The sequence below is a fragment of the Elephas maximus genome, chromosome 8 (genome assembly GCF_024166365.1).
Source record: "Elephas maximus indicus isolate mEleMax1 chromosome 8, mEleMax1 primary haplotype, whole genome shotgun sequence".
Classification (NCBI taxonomy): Eukaryota; Metazoa; Chordata; class Mammalia; order Proboscidea; family Elephantidae; genus Elephas; species Elephas maximus.
Genome location: NC_064826.1, coordinates 68905719 through 68931686, shown reverse-complemented (window position 1 = coordinate 68931686; position 25968 = coordinate 68905719). Strand labels below are relative to the sequence as shown.

The 25968-nt window shown below is 40.5% G+C and overlaps 1 protein-coding gene across 11 annotated transcripts in view; it reads left to right on the top strand.

Moving 5' to 3' along the window:
• ICA1 (islet cell autoantigen 1) overlaps positions 1–25968 on the top strand; it is a 144875-nt gene that overhangs the window by 41215 nt on the left and 77692 nt on the right. For all 11 annotated transcript variants that reach the window (XM_049893311.1, XM_049893308.1, XM_049893312.1 and 8 more), the window contains exon 6: positions 3395–3593. In XM_049893311.1, coding sequence (XP_049749268.1) covers positions 3395–3593 — 199 coding nt within the window. The remainder of the gene's footprint in view (positions 1–3394; positions 3594–25968) is intronic.

Genomic DNA, 25968 nt, shown 5'->3' with positions numbered 1-25968 from the left:
CCTTCTCTGCTCTCCAGGGGCCAATTAACTTCAGAGAGAAGAAGTTCAAGATGCCCTGAACCACAGTGCTCAGAGTGGTCCCTGGAGTATCAGCATCATCACCTAGGAGCTTGTTAAAAATACAGAATCTAGGCCCTACCCTGACCTGCTTATTTGAACCTGTATTTTAATAAGCTCTACAGATGATTCCTACGCACATTCAAGTTTGATAAGCTCTGTCAAAAATTTTTTAACTCAAGCATGACTCATTTTCTTGATTGGTGTTGAATAACCATACAGGTGTTCTCTGTGCCTGAGAAAGGTGACACTCTTCTCCTCTTGCCCTCTTCCAGTAACTAACAAGTCCCCCAAAATGTCACCCACTAATGTTAAAAAAAAAAAAAATGTTAGGCAGGTTTATACCTAAATAAGGCTTATAAGTAGTTTCTAAAAATATACAGGCTATAGAAATTTGACTTATTCAAATTATCCAACATTTTTTTTCTTTGTGTTAACTTCTACTTCTTTGCCTTCTGGTGGTCCAAGAGCAAGACATCTGCCTGTGATCCATACCCAGGAGTTATACAGGTGTTCCTATGAAAATTCAAGAAAGGTGGAGTCGAAAAAATGAAACAGACTGTGTCCGTTTTTCCATAGTCCCACTCCAGGGCATTTGGGTTCTTTTTAATGACCTTTTTAGCCCTGTCTTTGTGGCCAATGTCATCTTCATAGTTGAATGAAACCATTTTAAATTGTTCTCTACCTCAGTTCTTCCAAGAAGGGTGTTTGTGTAGCCTTGAATTGCATCTTCTTATCTCAGTGATTTACTATTGTTTTTCATCTGGAGAAAATCAGCAGGAGAAAAGAAAAAACAACTCAAATTTTACTAATAGGGATGACCCACTTTTCAGCTGTTGATAATACTTTCTATGCATATATAGACTTCCCCAGCCTTACATGGATAATTGATTCCTGAAAAATCCTTCAGAGAGCAGATTCTCATATATTAACCATGTAATTATGAATTTCAACAGGAAAAATTTTTATGCATGCCTGTGTACCAAAATTACCATTCACTTATGAGAAACAAAGACAAATCCCTAGACACAATCACTGCGAGAGTTACCATTACTGATCATGGTATTAATTATAATATGGCTATCCAGTTACACCCTTCCATAGTTATGGGTCAGGCTGTCTTACAGAGCACACATATGGTACCTAAAGTTTATGGAATTCAGCCTTCGATACAAACAAAAATAGTAAAAGAAATCAAAACAGTGCAAATGATACATGAAATTATCACTAATATAAACCAGCATACTAATTTAATGCAGTGTGTGGCCAGCTTTGCAGTTTGGAAGGTAGCCACATGCATGATGGCTCTGGTTTAATGGCACACAGGTGCTCCTGAGGCACGTGAAATCCCGACCAGTCCTCCTAAATGTAAGAAAGTAGGAGAATTACGTAAAACTCTCAGAGTTGAATTCTCAAACCTAACTGGACATGATTTGGGATATGCCTGAATGTGTTTTTAATATAAATAGCATTGTATCGTGCCCTAGCAAGTATCCCAAACACCTTTTTTATTTTAATATACATTTTAGAAAATCTACAGCATAGTTTTCCATTAGCTGGACATGCCATGATTCATTTAACTTGAGCCCCTCTGTTTACTGCCTGGGTCCTCCACTTTTTTCTTCTAAAGGATAAATGTCCTTGGAGTAGACCTTTACACACTTTATTAATTATTCCCATTGGGTAGAGTCTCATGATTGAAGATGTGAGTCAACTTTCACTGAAGCTTGAGATTTATAATTACTGAGTTTTTCTGGTCTAGATTCAGCCTCTGATGCTACAAATGAATGGGTTTTTACCTTTCTGGTTTTATATGAAGCAAATTACAGCAAAGATGAAGTGATTTTATGCCTTTTGTTTCCTTCACGATCTTAACATCTACCATCATGTTATCCCATCTTCAGCTTTAAAACGAAGAAATCAGGAATTCTTTTTTCACGAGACTCTCTTTTCAGTCAGTTTAGGAAAATTGGCAAAATCCGGGGGGAAGTTTAAGAAGTCCAGAAATGAATTGGATCCTTAGGGAGACAGTTGAAAAGTCTTTTTCTCTTTAAATAGAAGTCTCCGATTATATAAACTTTCACAGTAGCGTTTGTTTTACTGACTTTATTTAGTAGTCATTGCTAAAACTGCTTATTCAGTTTGGTGAACTGTATTAAATTTAAGCCAACCGGGGTAAACATATGCCTGCATAAGGTCTATGAAAATAACTTGCAACATCTAGGTAGAACAGTGTTAGCAAGCTATTTTTATGGAAGTGCTGAATATCAAAAACAAAAGAAAACAAAGCTTTACAGACGAGGAAAACTAGGGAAAATGGTAAACGGTATTTTTTTCTTTAAGTTTACTGTACTATCTATAATCCTACAGTGCTACACCCATGTAAGGCATCTCAGACATTGATGGAACTGCCAAAAGCTGACTTCAGCTCACTAGCACTCACGCTCCCTTCAGCTAAATAAGTTTGCATTTAAATTGAAATTCAAATATTCATCTTAATTTTATGTTTTGAACCTATGCCTTGAAACTTAGTAGAGAACAGTATATTTTAATCTGACACTGCTCATTTTGGGTAGGAGGATTGAAAAAAAAAATAGCAACCACCTCTCACCAAGAAATAAATATTTTATCCAAAGTTTGATATGCCTAAAACAATTTGCTGAATACGAGCGTGTGTTGCATATAGCCAGTATTGTAATTATTTTATACCTACTTCATTGTGCCATGTATAGCCCTTTCAGGTGTAATATTCTTTAATTTTTTTAATGAGAATTAAATCATATCTGAAAGTGCCACCGCACAGTAGAATCTCAGTAGATGTGCTTTTCCCCTTCCTAGACCTTTTCAGAATGCTTCTGTTCATGGTTCCTTCTGCTTTGGCTACTGGAGCAGGCAGCAGATACCCTGGCCTGTATGGCCTCTTCAAGGAGACAGTAGTCAAACATACTTTCATCTCTCCACAAAGGACCAGACTTCAGAAGAGTAGGAGGCAGGGAGTGACCAACAGTAGAAATAGGAAATGTTCATGCCATGATCTTCCTCCATTAACACAGGATTGGTTCTAGTTTCAAATGACCACTTTGGCAAGAGACCACCCCAGCAACACTGACGGAGGTCCTTCTTAATGGTCCCACTATGTCACAGTAAGCCAAGGGATCAGTAGATGGGTAATTGTATCTGGCTGACTTATCAGTTCACACTCACTTCGATTATAATTGAGCATCTTCTGTGTCCCTGGCACTGTTCAAGGCTCGTAACTTTAAGATTGGTAAACTCTCAAGGATTTAAATTGCTGGCCAGCTTAGTTTCAAGATTGTGGCTTTATCCTCTTGTCTAGACTGACCTTGAGAAACCCTTTATGTCGATTTCACCAAGAAGTGGAGACTTTTCGGCATCGGGCCATCTCAGACACTTGGCTGACGGTGAACCGCATGGAGCAGTGCCGGACTGAATACAGAGGAGCGTTATTATGGATGAAGGATGTGTCACAGGAGCTTGATCCAGACCTCTACAAGCAAATGGAGAAGTTCAGGAAGGTAGGAGGCTTTATGAGCGTTACCAAAAGGGGTACCTGCTGGAAGGTAATGAAGTGTGATTCGAATCCCTCTGGTGAAGAAGACATAACTCAAAAGCACCGAGGATGCAATTAATCATCACTGGTATCTTTTTATGTGACAGAATAGCAATTAATGTGATACATAATTCTCCAAGGATAAGATAGACGAGACAGCTGGAAATTGCTGGGATTTAGTAACTGCTTCTAATTGAAGTCAGATTTTTCATGTAATGTGTACTTTTTGTAAGGTTGTCACTTTCAAATGCCTTTTCATGCATAACTAAACATCAGGATTAGGTCAAATGAAATGAAAATGAGAAGAGACTTTTGGGGAAATCTTTCTTAATTGCTAATGCATACTAAAATTAATAGAAATAATAACACTGCTTTGTTTTTGTGAAGTATTCAGTAGCAGTAAGGTTTCGTTGTAGGATTGAATAATGTGGTATTGACCCTATCTGCAATATACCTCTTCAGAAATTTCTCTAAGGAAAATAGATGAGGAGATGGGCATGTTCTTAAACATCCCTGAAGTAAATGGTGAGCGGCAGAGGAACCATCTTCAGTTGTTTTTTTGTTTGTTTTAAGCTAATTATCTTGCTTTAAGTTTAGCTTTTTGAATGTTTTATCATACATCCCACCACTAGGTGGCAGCCGTACATCGGGTATTTATGAAAATGTAGAAATTTTTGTTGTGTACAGTCTTGGTAGTTCTTTGTTTGGTTGACTGGGTGTATTTCAGTGTGTGAAAGAAAAAAAAAAAAAATCGGCCAGATAATAGACTTGATGTAATATTGTGTCAACTGTCTTATTTCAGATGATCAATTTGTATTTCATGATACTGCTTAAAATCCCTAGATTTCAAGTGCATCGTTGTGAAGCTCTGAATGGAAAGTCTCCCTGGTGCCCTAGGGGTTAGATGTGGGGGCCAGTGAGAGGGGGACCTTCTGTTGCTTAAGAGGGTGGTCACCATGCTTGGCCTAGATAGTGGATTGATACAAATTCTTTTAAAAGTCAAGTTTTTCCCTCAGGTTGTAATTTAGAATCCCTCCCTTGGGAAGGAAATCAGGTCCATTTTATTTCTGATCATAGAAGTCGCGTTAGGAGCACGTAAGGCGAGCTTCTGAACGCGTGGAAAATCAGAATGGAAAAGTTCCTTAGGGATGGTCTAGTGAAACTCACTGTTCTATAAGTGAGAAAACCAAGGTCCCAAAAGAGTAAATAAAAATTTTCAAGGATCGATAGCTAGATGGTGGTGAACCTAGGCTACAACAGAAGATTCCTGATTTTCTATTCAGGATTTGATTTGTCTTTGGCACTGTCTTGATTTGCGGGGTGGGGGAGGATGGGATAGACAGAGTAAAAAAAGGAAAAGGATAAAAATCGTCAGCAGGGCAGTCTGGTCGCTTAATATCTACTGCCTCCTTTAAGCCTCACAGTGACCAAGACACAGGTTTTATTTTATACATGAGGAAAATGATCCCCAAGTTAAGCTACTTGCCCACCCAAGCTCAGACAAGAAGATGAAAATCAGAATCCTAGAAAATAGGCATATTTTTCCCTAAGAGAGGAAAAAAGGAAGTTGAACATACTTAAAATTGACAAAAGCATTTTTATAGTATTTCCTTTCCTGTGGGTTTTTTTTATTCAACAAACACTTATCGAACACCTCTTATGAGCCAGGTTATAAAAGTAAGCACACAAGTATTCTTGAAGGCAGAAGAATTTTGTGCAAGACTGTCCTTATTTGGTTTCGTTTTGGGGAGTGGTTACTAGCCATATAAGGATGTAATAAAAACCAAGCCCTTCGTCATGTGGGTTGAATGCTGAAACATTACCCACTCTTTAGTGTCATCAGACTGTTGATTTTGGAAAATATAGTTTAAAAAGCAATTCCTTTGACATGCAGAAGCAGCTGAAATGATACCTTATTCCCCAATCCCATGTGTGCTGGATTTAATTTAATACCTGGACATGTTGTACTTAGAATTTAGCAAAAGGATATTTTTTAAAGAAGTCCATCTTCTAGTGGTTGTTTGATCAGACTGGAATCTCCATGAGGGCAGGGTGGAGTTACTGTGTTCTCTTCACTGCTGTAACTCCAGGGCTGGGCCAGTGCTTGATTCCACGTTACCACTCGCATAGCCAGTGGACACATGCCAGCCAATGGGTTTGCCAGACCCATGTTTTCTCAAACCTCTAGGGCATTTCCAAGATACGGGGCTGATCTCGTTCTGTTCAGGAAATTGACAGTGTGGTTTTGCAGGTAAGAAGTAGCATAATTTGTGGCTGCAGCCCTTTTTTGGAATTAATTTAAATTGTGTAGTTGGCTGTTCACTTGGGGTTTATAGCATGAAATTCGGCTTTGAGAGAGCTTTAGGGTTTTGTCCCAGTGGAATTCCATTTTAAACAGAGACTCCATTTATCTTTCAAGAACATGTTGCTGAAACGTGTTTCTGAGTCATGAGGAAGATGGGTCCAGCTGTGGGCGGCTTCTCAGGAGTCACTGTGGGAGGAGGGGATCTCAGTCTCCTCAGAGCTAGCTGCCGCCTTCACGTTGCAAGATGAATCCTGAGCTGAAGTAGTATTTTGCTATAAATTCTGTTCTTTGAATTCACACTTTTTGGAGGAGACAAAATGATAAATTCTGCCTCACTAGTATGATCCCCTTGGTTGGAATCTTCAGTACATATTCATTCATTTATTCATTCCTTCAGTAAATAACATTGAACCACAGCCACATGTCAAGTAACCTGCAGAGGGATATAGTAAGTGAACCTGTAGATATAATGGCTGCCCTCCTAATTCTTGCTGTAAATTTGGAGATTGTTCTTGTTAGTTAAAGAGTCCTCATGGCGCAGTGGTTAAGTATTCAGCTGCTAACTGAAAGATAGGCAGTTAGAACTCACCAGCTGTTCTGTGGTAGAAAGATGTGGCAGTCTGCTTTCATAAAGATTACAGCCTTGGAAACCCTATGGGGCAGTTATCCTCTGTCCTGTAGGGTCTCTATGAGTTGGAATTGACTTGATGCAGTGAATTTGGTTTTGGTTTAGTTTGTTTTTAGTTGCTGTTGGGTCGATTCTGACTCATGTTGACCCCGTATGTGCAGAGTAGAACGGTGCTCCATAGGGTTTTCAAGGCTATAGCCTTTTGGAAGCAGATCTCCAGGGCTGTGTCCCCGGGAGCCTCTGGGTGAGTTCAGACTGCCAACCTTTCAGCTAGTGCTTAACCATTTCTACGACCCAGGGACTCCAATTTGGGAATAGAGCAAGTGAACATGATGCAGCATGATAAATGGCTGTTCAAGGTAGCACATGGTGCCACAGGAACACTTTAGAGAGGCTTCCTGGAGGAAAATTTGAATGCTGAGAAGGAATGAGCTGGGTGGAGGTGGTGGAGACAGCAGAGCAGAGTCCAGACTGAATAAACAACTTGGACAAAGGCCTTTAGTTGAACGCAAACAGGGCACTTTTAAGGACCTGAGAGATCCATATGACCAGGTCATGGGAAGCAAGGTGGGTGTGGGGACAGGGGTGCCAGCAGGCTGGAAAGGTAGCGGTCCAGACCAGATGGGCCATCTCCCTGAGGACAAGGGGGAATAGATGTTGAGAAGGGACATGATCAAATTTGGATTCTCCATAGCTCTCTCGGGTTTTAATAAGAGAAGGGATTTGAAAAGGCCAGGCCTTGAGTCAGGGAGAGCCACTAGGAGGCTTCTGTGCAGACCTAGAGGGAGAGATGGGGCAACTGGAAGGAAGAGGGAAGTAGACCACGGGGAAATGTAGTGTTCTGCCTTCTCCCAGACTTCATAGTAGCACCACTTTAATTACAGAGCTCTTCATTCTTTTTAGAAATAAGCAGAATAAACCAAAAACCAAACCCATCGCATTGAGTCGATTCCGACTCATAGCAGCCCTATAGGACAGAGTAGAACAGCCCCATAGGGTTTCCGAGGAGCAGCTAGTGGATTTGACTGCCAACCTTTTTGGTTAGCAGCTGAGCTTTTAACCACTGTGCCACCAGGACTGCATGTAGAATAAGTATAAATAAATAAATAGCAAGATCAAGTGTACTTTCACCACCAACTAAGGTTTTTTTCATAGTGTTTGCAAAATGCTAAACCTGCTAAATAGCATAGAGCAAGTATGACCAAAATGACAAATGGTAAACTTAAAATTAAACAAAGCAAATCATCTGTTTCCTTCTGGCCTGTTTAAAGCACAGAGGCCTGATGACAGAGCTCTCAGCACAGCATTAATAAGCACTTATTAAGTGCCTGTATCAGGGGCTGGACATACAAAGAGGTGAAAAGCTTGATCCCAGCCCTCAAGAAGGGCCCTGCTAGTCATCTGCTCCTTGTCAAAATTACTGTGATGAACCAGACACCTGGAGAGGGTGGCCATCTGTAGCTCTTCTCCTGAAGACCAAATAATAGGCAATAGTGAATGAATTTACATGGGCAGGGCTGGGTGGTTCTGTGCAGTTGGAAGCCCCTCCTGACAGCATGATTCATCCTGGGAGGGAAGTGGACGGGAGCCCACGCCACAAGGTATTTTACGAGCAAAGCTACAACCTGTGATATATGTGCCCTTTGAAGGCAGAGTAAAAGGGTGCAGTTTAAAAATAGAAGTCGGCTTCTTGTAGCAGATTACATCAGCTTAAGTTGTGAGCTCACAGCAGAGCTTTCACAGCCCAATGCCCTTGAGAGAGTCCTCCTGTGGTCAATTAAGTGTCTTGTTTTTCTTTAAAGTCAGAAATGGGCTGGAGGATAGCAATTCTAAATGGAATAAAAGCTGTGTTCGGTGTAAGAAAATAGTTGTGAATCATCTAAAGAGAAACTGGAAATGTATGTGTGGGTATTTGTACGAGTCAGAGTCCCTATAGACAAGGACAAGGGAACCAACGTTTTAATGAGGTCCATTTATTTAATGGCTTAATGAAATCCTACAGCATTTGTCTAGTGTTTCATCACCATAATTCAAAAGGATATCTAGAAGGTATTGTAGGAATGTCAATGGTACACACTGGTTTTCTCAGGCCTGTATCTGTTATCTATTTAAAATACTTAGGATGATCTGGTGCTGGGTTTTGGAGAGCTGTTAATTCACTCAAGTCATATTATCAAAGGATATGTTGCTGTGAGTCAGTTTAAACTCCTGTTGGTGGCTTAGTACGTAGAGCCGTATCGGGGCAATCAGTCAGTAGTAGTGTCCCTGTGTCCCCACAGTGAGGGTTTGGGTCTACAGAGCTTAGGCAAGGCTGGTAAGCAGCAGTATTGACGTTAGATTTTTTTTTTTTTGCTGGGAACAAAGACTTGGGTTAATTAATTTGACAGTATCATTAATTACCCCCCAAATCATTGGTCTTTGTCAGGGGTCAGGCTCTTTTAGCAATTGAGGGCAGGTCCCGTGGGAGCCTGAGAGGCCAAGTAATGGAGGAACATCAACCATCTCTGCTCTGCTCTGTGACGAAGGCCTTTCGTTTTTGCCAGGGTCATATAGCTCTCTGGCCTAAACCTGCATTCTGCTTCAGTTTAGTACCAGGGGTAGGACTGGGATCCCATTTCGTTAGGCTGAGTAAGTGTAAAGTATTACTAGTCTGGGTCTGTACAATGGACCAAAATTAAGTCTGTTTAGTCAGTGCCTGACTTCCAGGTAAGTTGTATGAAACTGGCACCTAAACCTCCAGAGATTTGCCTAATTCATACATAGAAGACACATACTTTATCTCCTCTGCCTCTTCTGGGTCTATAGTTCTATGCACTGGATTGAGTTCTTTTATGAGATTAAAATTCCTGTGTAAAGCTAACACTCTCTTGAATGCATCTGTCTTGTACATAACTCTTTGTTTTCATTCACTGGTTTTTGGTGTGTGCTTGTTGTTTGTTTTGGTTTGGTTTTTTAACTAGGGCACCTGCTTTTTGTGGTCCCCAAGTAGACTGAAACTAGCTGCCAACCTCACCCTTGGTCTGCTGTTTCTTTAAAGTACCTAAATGCCATAGGAAAGCGTGTCATTTTCACATGGCACAACTCAGAAAGGAACAAATAATTACACCCATGCTTTCAATTCTGAATTTGATGAAATGAGGCCTTTGGGCTTTGTTTGTCTTTATCGATTTCCCCCAGTCACCTTGGTAAATGACAAAAATTAATTTCAAAGTTGAGCCAAGACTGTTTAGAGGAACATGCCTGACACAGATAACCCTCCCAGAGCTGGTGGCTGGCTGGCTGCTGCTCCTGCTTGGGGATAAGAGAGGGGGAAAGAGCAGAACCTCAGAGTTGGGATGGCCGTCCTCTCTGTTCCCAGCTCTGCCTGCACAGCTTGGATAGGCCTAGTAAATCTATCACAATTTTCTCATTCACTAAAGGAGCAAGAGGTAGTAGGTGATCTCCAAGCTCTCTTCTAGCCATAACATTTGTCTAAAATCATTAAGCTCATCTGTGGATAAGTATAGACACTGAAGTAGGGCCGACATGTACTTTGACTAGCATAGAGTTTCTTCTTCCTTCAAGTGAGCGTTAGTTTTACTGAGTCAAGTTGCTCTAATCCTAGACTCTGGAAAAGAACAGCATTTTACTCGTAATTTTTGGATAAAGAGGTCTTTGGTGTTTACAAACTGATTCTTGTTTAGATATTAATACTTTTTCAGGGGTCATCAAATGGTGGCCCACATGCCAGCCACTATTTTTGTAAATAAAGTTTTGTTAGAATACAACTGCACCCATTCGTTTACTTACTGTCTGTGGCTGCTTGGCAGAGTTGAATAGTTACAGCAGAAACCGTACGGCCTGAGAGGGCAAAAATATTTACTTTCTGCCTCATTACAGAGCAAGTTTGCTGACCCCTGCTTTATAGGCACCTCTAGTGCACTTTGAGGTGAAAAAGCTTTGTATTAAGAAGTTGGCATCCTTCCAGATCGCCCCTATGCATTATACCCAAGTCCCCAAAACAAGTACATTCATACAAATACAGAGATGTATGTGATTCTTAAATCTGAAATGTAGAACAGAATGGAGCGTTTACCCCTTTAAGTTCTCCTTAAATTGACGGTGTTTCATGCTTAAAAAAAAAAGAAAGAAGAAGAAAATGGGGATATATGGGGCTGGCAGGAAAAAAGTAATTAGAATACTTCTCCCTTAATCATACTGTAGTACATTTTTCGTACCCTCCACACAACCAAAATCCAGAGAAAACAGAGAGACCACCTCTATGTCCAGGTCCTTAAGGATACTGGGGAATGTGGAGAAAACTAGCACCAAATGGGGAATAAAAACAACTCTGCTTCTTGTTCCCTCACTCTACCTCCAAAAAAAGGACAAATAAATAAATTAGATGTTAATTCAGTATGTATATATTTATTGGGCACTTGCTCTACAGTTTATTATAGAGTTGCTATGAGTCGGAACCATTTGACAGCAGTGGTTTTTTTTGTTTTTTTTTTTTACTGTAGATCAGTAGTTAGAAAAAGCATGTCAGATTCACTCGAATCATGGGAAGCTTTTTCCAAAGTCAGCATGAGGTTCAGGCATGTGTATCTTTTAAAACTTTCTTGGTTAAGAAACACTGCAGTAGATATTGGAGGCAGGAAGGAGATTCCAAATCTTACTCTTTGATTTTGCTGAACCTTCGTGGAATTGCCTGTTGTGGGTCATGACTTAATAGAAGGCACTGTGGAAGGCTTCACAGGAAGACAAAGGTCATCTTCCATGGGACAGACTTGCAGAGAGCTAGATTTGTGCTGAAATAGAGATTGGAAAGTGGTGTTCATTCACACTGTTTAGCTATCTGACTGAAAACTTCATAGCCTTTATTATGGCACAATACCAACCATAGGTTTTTTTTTTTTTAAACAAACATTTACATGGTGCAGTCTCTGTGCCTTGCGTTGTTCCAAGCTCTTTACTAGTATGAGTTCATTTAATCCTCCTAACAACCCTGTCAAGTGGGTAGAGATTTTTTTCCCTACTTTGTAGATAAGGAAACAGGCATGGAGGGTAAGGAACTTGCCCAAGACCCACAGCTTGCATCAGAACCCAGCACATGGGCCCCAGCATACCTGCTCTTAATCACCACACTGCACTACCTCTTATGCTGCCATGCATTGCCACGGTTCACGTCTTCACTTTGTAGGCAAAACAGAGTCCATCCCCATTTTTACAGATGAAGAAACATCAAGGCTCAGGGGGTTAAGAACTTGACTGTAGTCCTAGACAGTTCAATTCCAGAGCCCAATCTCCAAACCTCCTCTTAAGGAACACTGCACCCATGATCGTCAGAGTAGAATAGTTCCTAAATCACAAACCAGAAGATCCATTTTCTCAGGGCATAATGCTGAGCAAGCTACCTAACCCATTAAACATGCTAAGCCTTCTCTGCAGAATGGAGAGGAAGAAGCTGCTCCCTTCACAGGGTGGCAGCAAGGGTTAAATGGCGTGATGTATGGGAGGTGCCTGACACAGGGCATGGCACATGGCAAGCTCTCAGATAATGGTGAGTATTTATAACTACCATTTATTCCTTAACCTCTTAGGGGGAAAAATGAAGATGCAACAAAACATATGTGTTAATCCTTGGGGGGAGTCTCTTTGGGAGGGTGGCCTCAGCCTTGGATTGCCCCCACAAAGTGGGCCAGAGAAAAGGTGTTAGTTATACTGGGTCATCAGACAGAATTGGACAGACTCTCTAGGCATGACAGGCCACCACTGGCTTCTTCCTGTAAGAGTCATCACAACCTATAGCTGCTTCCCTCCAACCCAAGTGCCACAGTCCACATGACTCCAGAAGTCCAGCTCCCTCCAACCCTCTAGTCTAAGATACCCTCACTGCCTGTCCCTGTCTCTGCTGGGAGCTGCAGGGGTACCTTGTCCATTTCACTTTGAAATTGCCCTGGGTTATAATGTGGTTAGATAACCCACCCTTTTGTAGGATGGGTTATCTAACCACATTTTTTGTTGTTGTTGCTTTTCTGTAATTTGCTTTCAGTGGATGAAGTCTTTAGGGAAAAAAAATTACTTAGCTTAATTTTGTATTTATAATTGAATGGGCCAGGGTACTATATAGTAGTCTCTTAATTTGTACCTTTCCTATTTGATACACCATCATATCTTTTGTATTATTTCTGATGTTTAGTTGGGCTTTTTTGATAAGAAGTATTTAAATTTAAGCACATAGAATGGTCTTAGCATATTTATATCCTGAAAGATTTTAGGATATTCTGTGCAAAATAAACAAGTGTGTTTCCATAGGTTCCTCAAAATAATAAGGGAATTTAAGCACATTTCTGTCATGTCCTATTCTGCTTCCTAAACTAGAGGTTTATCCTTGGCTACTGTCATTATTCCTTTTCCACACTCAGGAGGCCTCTAGTTTCCAATGATTATACTTCCGAAGGATCTCTGGAATCAGTTCCCTCCTCTCATCCCCACTCCTACTAACCAAACTGGAATCTTCCTCAATTTAGAAGATTGCACTTGGCTCGCAGCTGGTCTTTCTGCCATCCACCATGCTAATGCTAGTCCTAATTCTGTAACATAAAGCGATCTTGTCATTCTCTTGGCCAATAATTTTCTGTGGCCCCATTTGGCCAACTGACAAATCCAAACTTAACATGGCCTTCCAGGTCCTCACAAGCTGGCTCTAACATACTTCCCCAACCTTCCCTCTCAAAAAACCCCCTTCCCTCCTCTGTCTTCCCTTGCCACCATACACACAGCCACACTCTGTATGCTGGGCACTTTTTTTTTAATCTAACTTTTTTTTTTTTTGTATTTAGTTGAAGGTTTACAAAACAAACTAGCTTCTCATTAAACAGTTAGTACACATATTGTTTTGTGACATTGACTACCAACTCCAGGACATGTTGACACTCTCCCTTCTTGACCCTGGGTTCCCAGTCACCGGCTTTCCTGTTCCCTCCTGCCTTCTAGTCCTTGCCTCTGGGCTGATATGTGCCTTTAGTCTCATTTTGTTTTATGGGCCTGTCTTATCTTTGGCTGAAGGGTGAGACTCAGGAGTGACTTCATTACTGAGCTAAAAGTGTGTCTGGGGGTCATACCCTTGGGGTTTTCTCCAGTCTCTGTCAGGTCAGTGAGTTTGGTCTTTTTTTGTGAGTTAGAATTTTGTTCTACATTTTTCTCCAGCTCTGTCTGGGACCCTCTATTGTGATCCCTGTCAGAGCAGACAGTGGTGGTAGCTGGGCACCATCTGGATGTGCTGGACTCAGTCTGGTAGAGGCTTTGGCAGTTGTGGTCCATTAGTCCTTTGAGCTAATCTTTCCCTCATGTCTTTGGTTTTCTTCAATCTCCCTTGCTCCCGAAGGGGTGAGACCAGTGGAGTATCTTAAATGGCTGCTCACAAGCTTTTAAGACCCCAGACGCTACTCACCAAAGTAGAATGTAGAACATTTTCTTTATAAGCTGTGTTATGCCAGTTGAGCTAGATGTTCCCCCAAAACCATGGTCCGCACAGCCCTCAGCCCAGTAATTTAGTCCCTCAGGGAGTTTGGATGTGTCTGTGGAGCTTCCATGACTTTGTTATGCTGGCTTCCCAGTATTGTGTACTGTCTTACCCTTCACCAGAATTACCCATTATCTATTGTCTATTTAGTGTTTTTCCATCCCCACCCCTCCCCTCCCTAGTAACCATCAAAGATTGTTTATTTTTGTGTGTAAACCTTCTCATGAGTTTTTATAGTAGTGGTCTCATACAGTATTTGCCCTTTTGTGATTGATCTATTTCACTCAGCATAATGCCCTCCAGATTCATCTATGTTGTGAGGTGCTTCACAGATTCATCATTGTTCTTTATTGTTGTGTAATACTCCATTGTATGTTTGTACCATAGTTTGTTTATCCATTCATCTGTTGATGGGTACCTGTGTTGTTTACATCTTTTTGCTATTGTGAACAGTGCTGCAATGAACATAGGTATGCATATGTCTATTCCTGTGACTGCTCTTATTTCTCAAGGATACATTCCTAGGAGTGGGATTGCTAGATCATATGGTATTCTATTTCTAGCTTTCTGAGGAAGCACCATATCAGTTTCCAAAATGGTTGTACCATTTTGTATTCCCACTAGCAGTGCATAAAAGTTCCAGTCTCCCCACAGCCTTGCCAACATGCGTTATTTTCTGTGTATGCCAGACACTTTGAAAGATATACTTGCTGTACCTCAGTGTCGCGTACCCTGCCCTTCACAACCCCTGCCTATCCCACCTGAAATTCCCCTCTCCCTTCTTCTGTGCTACTCACCCTTGGAGCCTTTGCTGGCCATTACCCCTTTTTAGTGCTCCCATGGCACTTTTACATACATCTTCACCTGTGCATAGTAGGTATTTGATTAAAATGTATTCATCAAATGAGTGAATAAGTAAATAAACAAGCTTGTAGTTTCCTTGAAAAAAACTTTATTGTGTGAAAATGTTTACGCTCTGAACCCCTTAATAAACACACGTAATAAGCATTTTATAGATTTGTATCCGTGAATAAAATTTAATCCCGCCATGAATAAAATGAGACTCAGACCGTACAGTCATTTTGCCTTAACATCCTAGGAGCGATCACATACACATCCTAATTCATAATTTCCATTACCTGATTTGTATAAAGGAGCTCTGCTGGCTGAAACAGTTAAACTCTTAGCTGCTAACTGAAAGGCTGGCGGTTTGAACCCACCCAGCAGCCCCACGGGAGAAATACCTGGTGATCTGCTTTCGTAAAGGTTGTTATTTTTAGGTTGTGGTTAGGTGCCATCGAGTCAGTTCTGACTCAAAGCGACCCTATGTACAACAGAACAAAACACTGTCCAGTCCTGTGTCATCCTCAAAATCGTTGTTATTCTTGAGCCCACTGTGCAAACTACTGCATCAATCCATCTTGTTGAGGGTCTTCCTCTTTTTCATTGACCCTCTACTTTACCAGGCATGATGTTCTTTTCCAGAGACTCGTCCCTCCTTATAACATGTCCAAAGTATGTGAGATGAAGCCTCTTCTCCTTGCTTCGAGTGAGTATTCTGGCTGTACTTCTTCCAAAAGAGATTTGTTCCTTCTTCTAGCAGTCCATGATATATTCGATATTCTTCACCAGCGTATAATTCAAAGACACCAATTCTTCAGTCCTCTTTATTCACTGTCCAGCTTTTGCACGCGTGTGAGGCAATTGAAAACACCATGGCTTGGGTCAGGCGCACCTTAGTCCTTAAAGTGACATCTTCACTTTTAACACTTGAAAGAAGTTTTTAGCAGCAGATTTGCCCAGTGCAATGTGTCATTAGATTTCTGGACTGCTACTTGCATGTTGTGTCATCTGCATATCACAGGTTGTTGATTGTGGGTCCAAGTAAAATGAAATCCTTAACAACGTCAATCTTTTGTCCATTTATCATATTGTTGCTTATTGGTCCAGTTGTGAGGATTTTTGTTTTCTTCATGTTGAGGTGTAATCCACACTGAAGGCTGTCGTCTTTGATTTTCATCAGTAAGTGCTTCAAGTCTTCTTCATTTTTTAGCAAGGAAGGTTGTGTCATCTGCATATCACAGGTTGTTAATGAGTCTTCCTCCAATCCTGATGCTGTGTTCTTCTTCATATAGTCCAGCTTCTGGGATTATTTGGTCAGCATACAGATTGAATAAGTATGGTAAAAGGATACAACCCTGATGCACAGCTTTCTTGACACGCAGTATCTCCTTATTCTGTTCAAATGACCTACTTGTGAGCACAATTAAATGTTCTGGAATTTCCATTCTTTTCAATGTTATCCATAATTTGTTATGATCCACATAGTTGAATGTTTTTGCACAGTCAATAAAACACAGGTAAACATCTTTCTGGCATTCTCTGCTTTCAGCCAGGATCCATCTGACATCAGCAATGATATCGCTTGTTCCATGTCCTCTTCTGAATCCAGCTTGAATTTCTGACAATTCTCTGTTGATATACTGCTGCAACCACTTTTGAATTCGTTTTCAGGAAAATTTTACTTGCATGTGATATTAATGATGTTGTTAGATAATTTCTGCATTGCATCTTTCCACACATGTGAAACATATGGATTTCACTGAATGGCTACTGAACACTTGAGGCCATCATGTTCCATGTCATACTGCTGCCATAGAGTGACCCATGTCATAACACAAGCATCTCAGTGCCACAGCAACTAGAAGCTCTTGGATGGATTCAGTATATCTAAGTTCATCACATGTGCTTTGTGGCTCCAGGGTCAGAGGTGTGGCTGGTACACATGACACCCAGCCCCAACCACAGACTATTGCATCTGTCTCTGTCTCCTTTTTGTAGCTCCTTAAGAAGGTGTCGCCTTCGATTATGGTTAAATGGAAAATTACTGTGTTCAAGTAGTATGATTTACTAGTTACTGTCCCTGAGCTCTCTAGTTTCAGGCTCCAAGTCTGTCATATCTCCATATCCCTCTAGATTGCCCTCTTCGTTTTGGTTAACAGCTCAAATGTCATCTTTCCCAGATAGTTCTCTTATTCTTTTATGCTAAATTAGTTGCAGTTTTTATCATCTTCTAGATTGCAGTTTAAAGGCAGATAATTGCATGCTGGTGGGTTAGCCCAGCACTATTGATTTTACATTTTTATGCTTTAGGGATCTATCCCACTATGCTGTTATTTAAAAAAAAAAAAAAGTGATTTACTTAGATATGCAAAAGAATGTGGATTTTATTTAATTTCAAACAGAAGCAATATATCTACATTCCCCAGATGCCAATAGCTTTGTAGTACTATATGTTGTTTTTACTAGAGTCCAAAAGAATTTTTTTTTTAATTTAGTGTTCTTTGCAACCAGACTTTTTAGTGACAGAAAAAACAGTGGTTTGATGCTTGTCTATATTGTCGTTTTTATATCAAATTGAATTTCTAAATTGGCTATAAACCAAACCGAACCCATTGCGTTGAGTCAATTCTGACTCATAGCGACCCTATAGGACAGAGTAGAACTGCCCCATGGGGTTTTCAAGTCTGTAATCCTTAGGGAAGCAGACTGCCACTTTTTCTCTCATAGAGCAGCTGGTGGGTTCACACTGCTGACCTTAGAAAGAAAGCTATAAATTACAATTGCTTTAGGAAAAGCCTGTGTTTATCATCACGGAATATCGAAAAGTTTTGAATAGCACTTTTTTAGATGATTGAATTATTTTTGTTAACCCTCAACAAAACTTTTCTAACAAGGTTTATCCAGGCAGTGTTGACCCTGTAATAGAGCCATAGACTGTCAGGGGCTTCACAGGTTTCTCTGTCTCTCAGTGAATCTCAGAATCCCCTTACATACCAAGTCGTAAATCCATCCATACTTTAATGTTTGAACTATCAGAAGAATGAATTAATAGACAACTGGTATTTTCCATTTACAGTTCTGTTATTGAAAAAAAAAAAATGTTTGGATGATTTCTTAGTCTCCAGAGAACCAGTAAAATCCTACTTTAACAGGGAAATTAGGAAGTGGAGGCCCACATGTTATCCAGTTTATGCCCTCATCAGTAGTGACTTTGTTTACTAAAAACGTGCACCATTCTTGGCCACTTTCAACTCTTCCCTCAAAGAGTGCCTTCACTTTGCCATCTTAATGAGTTCTTGGTAAAAATAAAACCCCAAATAGAAAGTAGATTTAAAATGTGTCTGCTACCCTTCCAGCATAAAATTTTTAGGATGTTTCTGGATATAATACAATCATCCCAAGGGAAAAAAATGTTTCTTACTGAGCAGTTATCCCACTTAATCATTAAATAAGATAAATGAAACACGTATATCCGAACCCTAAAATGTTAAACTAGCCAATTTTACACGGACTCGAGGAGCCCTAAAAAGAAGCAGGCCCTAAGAGCTCATTGAAATGAAATTCTCACATGCATTAATCAGGCTTCCGTTGTTACCATCAAATGAAATATGATTTTAGGGCTTGGTAACACTTCACAGTTGATTGGCTCTTTCTATCCAACCACCCATCTATCCGTCCATCCATCTATTTAAATTCACTACCCAGCTGTGATTCTGAGACAGCCATTGTCATTTAGATGCCAGTTCCTTACTGTGGTTCTTCTGGAGACTGCAGACATTGAAATAAGGAATACTTCTCAAGGTAGATTAATTATATAAGCAGATTGAGAGATGGAGTTTTTTTTTTCTGGCTTGTTCTTTTTAATAGTTTCTTTCCTAGGCCTCTAAAGGTGGACTCTGCAGTTCTTAGAAGCAAAAAGAGTTCATGGATATTAGTGTTCTGAGAGAGGTCCAGACAAAGAGACTTGAAAAAGTTATCCACATATGAGGAATTGATAATCTGTAGATGAGAAGTTTACAGATTGAGTATGAAATAAATGAAGCAATTTCTCAAATAGACAAGAAAGCTAAAAAGAACCTACTAGAGTAAGACACGTTATATTTAGGATCTTTTTCCCTTTCAGGTTTTCATCTTAGAAATTAGAGGGTAAAAGTTACAGGGGACCCTGCCTCCAGCAGTTGCCTCCAGGGCAGGGAACTGTTTTGGGGGATGACATAAGATGAGAATGAGGTTTAGGTTTCAACATATGCCTTTTGTATCTCTTACATTTTGTGCTGTGTACGTGTTTTAAATAATTCGTATTAAAAACAATGAGATTTAAGTAAGATAAGATTTGATAGAAAGGGGAAAATGACAAAACTTTTAAATTGTCCAAAATTAGAGATTCGTAGTAATAATAACAAGGAGAAGAGAGAATGAAGTCTTTAGGGACAAATAGGAGAAGCTGAGTTCCAAAAGTGGTATCATATGGGGAGCTGATGGAGGAGGTGAGAGGATGAAGTCATGGTCAAAAGCCGTCACAGGGAGAGCCACGTGAGGAGGTTAAATCACTGAGGGTTAAAAGGATCAAAAACAACGCCTGAGGGAAACCCACCAAAATTAGGAAAGAAGATGAGAATGTTTTCTTTTAAAAGCCTTCACTGTTCTAGGAGAACTGGACCGAGCGGAGTTATGCTTATCCCGAAGGGGGGAAAAGGTGAGAAAGGGAAAAGAGAACTTTTCCCATGCATACTTAATTATGTCCTAGAAAGAACATGTTCTGTGTTTTGCACCAGTGACGATGTAGAGAAATTCTATTCCCAAAACAAAGAGGAGGAGGGCAGCTATTTCAGAGGGATTGGGCCCCTGGTGGCGCAGTGGTTAAGAGCTTGACTTAAGAGCTCGGCTGCTAACCAAAAAATTGGCAGTTCTAATCTACCAGCTGCTCCTTGGAAACTTTATGAGGCAGTTCGACTCTGTCCTATAGTGTTGCTATGAGTCAGAATCCACTCAACGGCAATGAGTTTGGTTTGGTTTTCGCTTCCACGTTTTCCATCCAGCTTTATAGCCTTTGTGATGAGTTTGACCTCTAAGCTGACATTTGGTCTCTTAACCTGGAGGCTTTCTGCTGGCCAATATTAATAAGTTGTTCTGTGTTCATTGTCTACTTCCTGATTCTCCCATATGCTGTTTAATATGCTCGGACAAAATCTTTCCCCCCAGTCTCTATCAACTCTCTTTTCTAAATCTAGCCATTTCATCAGTCCTTTTTCTTGGTAGTCTTCCAGGTTTTACGAACCATACCAAGAGTAGATGCGTGCCGATGAGTCCTAATTTTGTCACTAAAATTTCCTAAGAAGTAATATCAATTGCTGTAAATCAGACAACATCCGTTTGGCTTTATGGTGTTTGTTTATTGCTAGTTTACTCTCTAGTATTTGCATAGGGTATCTTAATGCTCAGATTTAAAAAGAAATTAAAATACATGAAGATTCTAAACCACGTCTCTTTTTATGCACACACTTTGGATTGGGCTTCTGCTTATCTTATTTTAACATGTACAAAGTGTACATGTTAAAATAAGATACAACTGGGAGGCAGAGGGACGTAGTTCCTTCTCAAGTTTCCAGAGAATACATAATGGACTCAGGTTTCCCTGTATTTTATCATGGTCACTACAAATCAAGTGTTTTAAAATGAAATGTTGAAACCATGCTGAATTTGAGAGGTTTCCATATCTTCCCTATCCAGGCTGTGCATGCAATGCTTGTTCACCTTCCTTCCCCAGGCCCTGCCAGGAGAAGCCAGGGATTTGAAAATTGAAGCTATGTCAGCTAAAGCTTTTATTGCTACTTATTATCCAGAGCTCTGTCTGCTTTTAATTTTAATTCTTTGTTGAATAAATTAGCTTCAACTTTTTTTTTTTAAATAACATGTCTTCCATTTTAAAATAAAAAGTGATAGCTAAACGTGGTCTTGTGAAGCCAGACAATGGTTAGGTTTCAAAAATTAGACTGTTTCCTATCCTTAGTATTACTATTTTAGATTTGGGGCAAAACCCCTTGGATTCCTTATGGACCTGCTTGTCCCTCTTCTGTCCCTGACACATCTCCATTCTCCTCCACCAGTCTCCAATTCCAGCTAATAAATCATGCAAGTGAAGTTGACATTAAGAAATTGTTGTAAGGAGGGAGTGTTTTGAAAATAAAATGATGATTTGATCAACTTTTTTATTTATAATTCTGTCTAGAAAATGAGAGCAACATACTTAAGAGAACGTTAAACATGAGTTGTGTAAAAGTCAAAATACTGCTCATTTTTTGTTTAAAGATCTTTTTTATAGTAGAAAAGCGCAGCAGATATTTAAACTCTACAGTGAACAATATGATATAGTTTATTTATGCAAGATAATTAACATACTTGAATTTTTTCCCAGCCTAGGGTTTTTCATAGCATTCTGCCTTATAGATAGATGTAGCCATATTTAAATATGTACATAGTGCAGAATCTTTCTGATTAAATATTTGTAAAATGCTCTTCAGTTTACAAAGCTGTTAAATATTCATCACTCCTTAAAGCCTCACAACAGTTCAGTGAGAGTATGAATTCTTCATACCATCTTACAGCTAAGGCCACTGAGGCTCCGTGAGTCTTGACTGGCTTGTCCACTGCAGCACATATGAACCAGGATTCAAATCCAAGGCCTTTGACTCTGAAGTCATTCGTCTTTTCACCGCTTTTGCCTCAGGTTCCTCATCATTCAATAAGTGGATTCATGTGTGGTACTCAGTCCCTGTGAGAGAAAATACTTTTGTGGTAGAAGACACACAGCTACATGTTAAAGAACTGCCTACATCTTCCAACATACTTCACATCCTCTGTACTCATTTTCAGTGACCACAAAGACTTAAGAAATATTTGGGACTTTTTTTTTCTTTTTCACTACGCCAGTTTATCAGTCTCTCCATCCTGTGGACATCTAGGCACTTCTCTATGTTCAGCATGTTGCACTTTTCCTGTTCCACCTTGTCCCATGTGTGCCCTTTGAGGTGGAATGACGGTCTAGAGCATGGGTTCTTGGGGTCAGGTGCCTGAATCCCACAGCAGAGCCGTTCACTCTCAGAACCCCAAACCTGAAAAGATGCTAGAAGGCTCATGGATGGAAGATAGAAGGCTTGTGGTTGGAAAATAGGCATTACGAAGTCCACCATTTCAGCGAAGGATCCCTTGCAAAATTGACCCACAGGTTTAAAACCAGTATGCTTTTGAGAGGTTTTTACTTGTAAGAATAAGTAAGGTACAGAGGCCCTAGAGCAAATAGACACAAAAAGGTAACAGGCCACCTGAGAACATTTCTGGTAAAGCACATCTTCCTAAACACTTAGCTAACCCTGCATTAGGGCCTCTCTGGCCTCAGTTAGTATAAGAATCCTCTAAGAAGTGAGTTGGGCTTCTAGAATACTAGGTCCCATCTAGGGATTCTGATTCAGGAGGCTTAGGGTAGGGCCCAGGGATCTGATTTTTAACAAGCTCCCAGGTGATTCCATTACTGATGTCCATGGACCACACCTGAGACACATTGTCACAGAGCACCACCGTGGAGACTCTGATGCTCACAATGACAACTGGTCCTTCAAAAAAGGTAATTTTTCTCTATTTAGGACACAGGTGTTCAAGAAGACAAGTGACTAATATATGAAGTTTTCCTGTTTTTTAAATGTTTTTAAATAAACTTAAGTTACATGGAAAAACTAGTGAAATTAAACCACTTGATTCCCCAGGGATCCTACTATATAAAGCATTACTATGCTTTCTGGTACTCGTCGTGCATGTTTACTTTAAGCCTGAGGGCCTAGAGGCTTGTGTACCACAGGCCCTTGTTTTATTCATCTACAGTCCCTCATTGCAGTTTAAATGTTGAATCTATTCAAAATTCAGCTAACTATTAGCTCTGGCTTAGATAAACCCTTTTTGGATGCCCTTTTCAGAATTTCACCCACCTTCTCCTCCCTGGAGCCCTGGTGGCACAATGGTTAAGAGCTACGGCTACTAACCAAAAAGTTGGCGGTTCGATTATACCAGCTGCTCCTTGGAATACCTCCGGGGCAGGGCAGTTCTACTGTGTCCTATAGGTTTGCTATCAGTTGGAATCAACTCGATGACAGTGGGTTTTGGAGGGCATAGGGCTTACTGTATCCTGGAGTTGGGCAGGGGAGATGTCCTCGAAACTACTCTCTGTTGCCCAGTTCCTTGCTAGTTTTTGTTGCAGCATGGCCAGTCTGGGCTTACGTAGGCTCCTTGGACAGGTGATCATTTGGTCAGGCTCTTGGGTGTCCTGGTGTGCGATTGATGCTGTGGCTATGGTAATGCTTATCTCTTTTCTCAGCTCTAACAATGCTCCAGTCTCAGCCACCTTCCTTTGAGGAAACCCTGCTCCTCCCCCTACGGCAACTCAGACTACTTGCGATTCCAATTTGACCCCCAGCTCAGAGGTGCCTCTAGAAACCTTGACTCTGGGCCATTTTGCTCCCACAGCAGTACCCCTCCATGGCAAGCTTATGTGGCGGCACCCTCAGCCACTTTCATCTTCCCTCTATAAAGTATGTGAGATCCTCTGGATTTCTTCTTCTCCCACCTTGTAGCCGAGACCTTGTTGTCTCTTGTAAACAGAGACAGGTCAAAGAAGCAACCCTCATATAAACTTCCAAACAGGTAGTAGAGCAGAGACCTTCCTGCTTTTGGCTGTTCTCTCATGCTTTCCCTTACTGGAAGAGAAGGGGCCTTTTTCCCTTGCCCTCTCTGGTCAGTAATCCCACCAGTGCCACCACCACCACCATAAAAAGGCCTATAATTAAGTCTGCCTACTAGAAAAATAAAGGTTTTGTGTCATCCTTTATCCTCAGGCCTCTTGTCTTACTGCAGACTTGAAAACCCCATTTTGGGTTGTCAGAAGCTGGAGAGTACCACTTTCTTTCTCTTAGTATTATTTCCCACAACAATCAAATCCACAGCCTCCTACACATCCCACACTGACAATGGAGAAGGTAATTTGCATGGACCTGCAAACAGAAAAGCACATAATATTTCTGAAAAATATTACCCCAATTCCCCATGACTGCGACACAAGCACTGTGACTCCAGAGCCTGTGCTTTCATTCGCCATACTCCCCTGACCGTGTAGACTGAATCAAATTTGTTTTTTCTTTTTTGCATTGATGGAAAGAAGCAATAATAAAAATAGAACAAACATAATATACAGAAACATTATTTCAGTCCAGAATATAGCTTCGTTGCTTCGGTTACAAAAGTGGAAGCCAAAGCTGAAAGCAGATGTTCTGAGAATTAACAATTGACAGTGAGAAAGAAAAGAATGACAAACCGTGAAAGTGTAGTGGGTGGCTGGACGTTGAGTAGAGAGGGTCAGACTCACCAGCTTAAAACTCAACTGATACGGATAACAGTGGCTTAAATCTTTATGAAACTGTTTCATTATATTCAAGAATTTAAAGTGGCTTTTTTTTTTTAAACAGTCAACTGTATTGAGTCTAATTTGTTAGAGTCAAATGTTCTTCCAACTCGTTTTCTCCTATATCCCATCAGTTTCATCTCGTTGTTTCCCAACAAAACCCCTTCCATATGTGTCCACACCTTCACATGGCGCATGGAGACTTCTACTTCCGGACCTTTCCTAGTCACAACACCCCCCCCCCCCCCGAGAGTTTCTTCCTTTATATCCTTCTTGTTAATTTATGACCACTACTTCCCCAAAAAACCAAACCAGTTGCCATCAAGTTAATTCCAAATCATGATGACCCCATGTGTTTCAGGGTAGAACTGTGTTTTCAATAGCTGTGATCTTTCAAAAGTAGATTGCCAAGCCTTTCTTCTGAGGGGCCTATAGGTGGACTTGAACCACTAAAAGCCTGGCTTAAACCTAGAACTTCTCGGAATTCATTTTTTATATACTGCTTTGTAGTTGTTCTAATGTACTGTTTTGTAATTGTTCTAATATATTTTTGTTTCCATCAGCTGTACTGAAGGTTCTTAAAGACTTTGAGGCCTTGGTTACTTCTACTTCACCCTCCAAACACATGACCCTGTCTTATCTCAATAAGGATTTAGTAAATGCTTTTAATTTGACCTGCTTTCTTAATTTATTGTTTGTGCACACATGTGTATGTGTGTGTGTGTGTGTGTGTATGTAGAGGGTCAGGTTACATTTTAAAATTTCTATCATTACTTCTACCCCATTCCAGTTTCCTAATGTTTCACTTTGTCAGAACACCAAAATATCTGTTTCAGACTACAAATAAAAGTATACATTTTCTTTATAAAAGAGAAATCTATAGTTAGAAGGTGCTTTGTTGAATGTGTATACATATTTCATAATCACTTAGACATACAATTGAGAGGCTTGTGTGGGGGATGAAGGCTTCTATTGAAGAGGCCAGAAAATTCTGTATGTAATTGGGCTTAAATCATCCATACATTTTTGAGCAACAGCTATGTGCCAGGAAACGTGCTAGGCACTAGGCATGCAATATGTGCAGTGGCGTTGGTGTCCACAGAAGTGATGGCTAACACTGAGTGCTTCCTTTGGGCCAGGCGTGGAGCCAAGGAATATGCCTGAATTACTTTATTAGGCTGCAAACAATTCTATTAGCCAGCTAGTACTAAAATCCACATTTACCTTTTTGGGTGGGATACAGCCTAAATCTGTAGTGGGATGTTCTTGTGTACCTCCTATTAAGTCATTAAGTAAAGAACTAAGGAGATATGGGAGCTCCTTTTCCTTTGACCAGGATAGCAGAGGGCAGGGCGGAAAGGTTGGTAAAGGAGTAAGGTGGGAGGAGATTAGGTCAGGTGAGAGGAAGCCCTGAGCTGGGCTTTTAAATCTGAAGTGACAGCTCCACCACTGTTTGCTTTCTTGTCGCCAGGTAACTGAGCACATGGAAGATGCACAGTGTTATGTAGGCAGCCACGCTTCTACCTGTGCCCCTGGACACTTGGCTTGTCTGACAGCTGGGTTTTCATCAGGAAGGTGTATCAGATACACACTGAAAGTATACGCCAGGAGC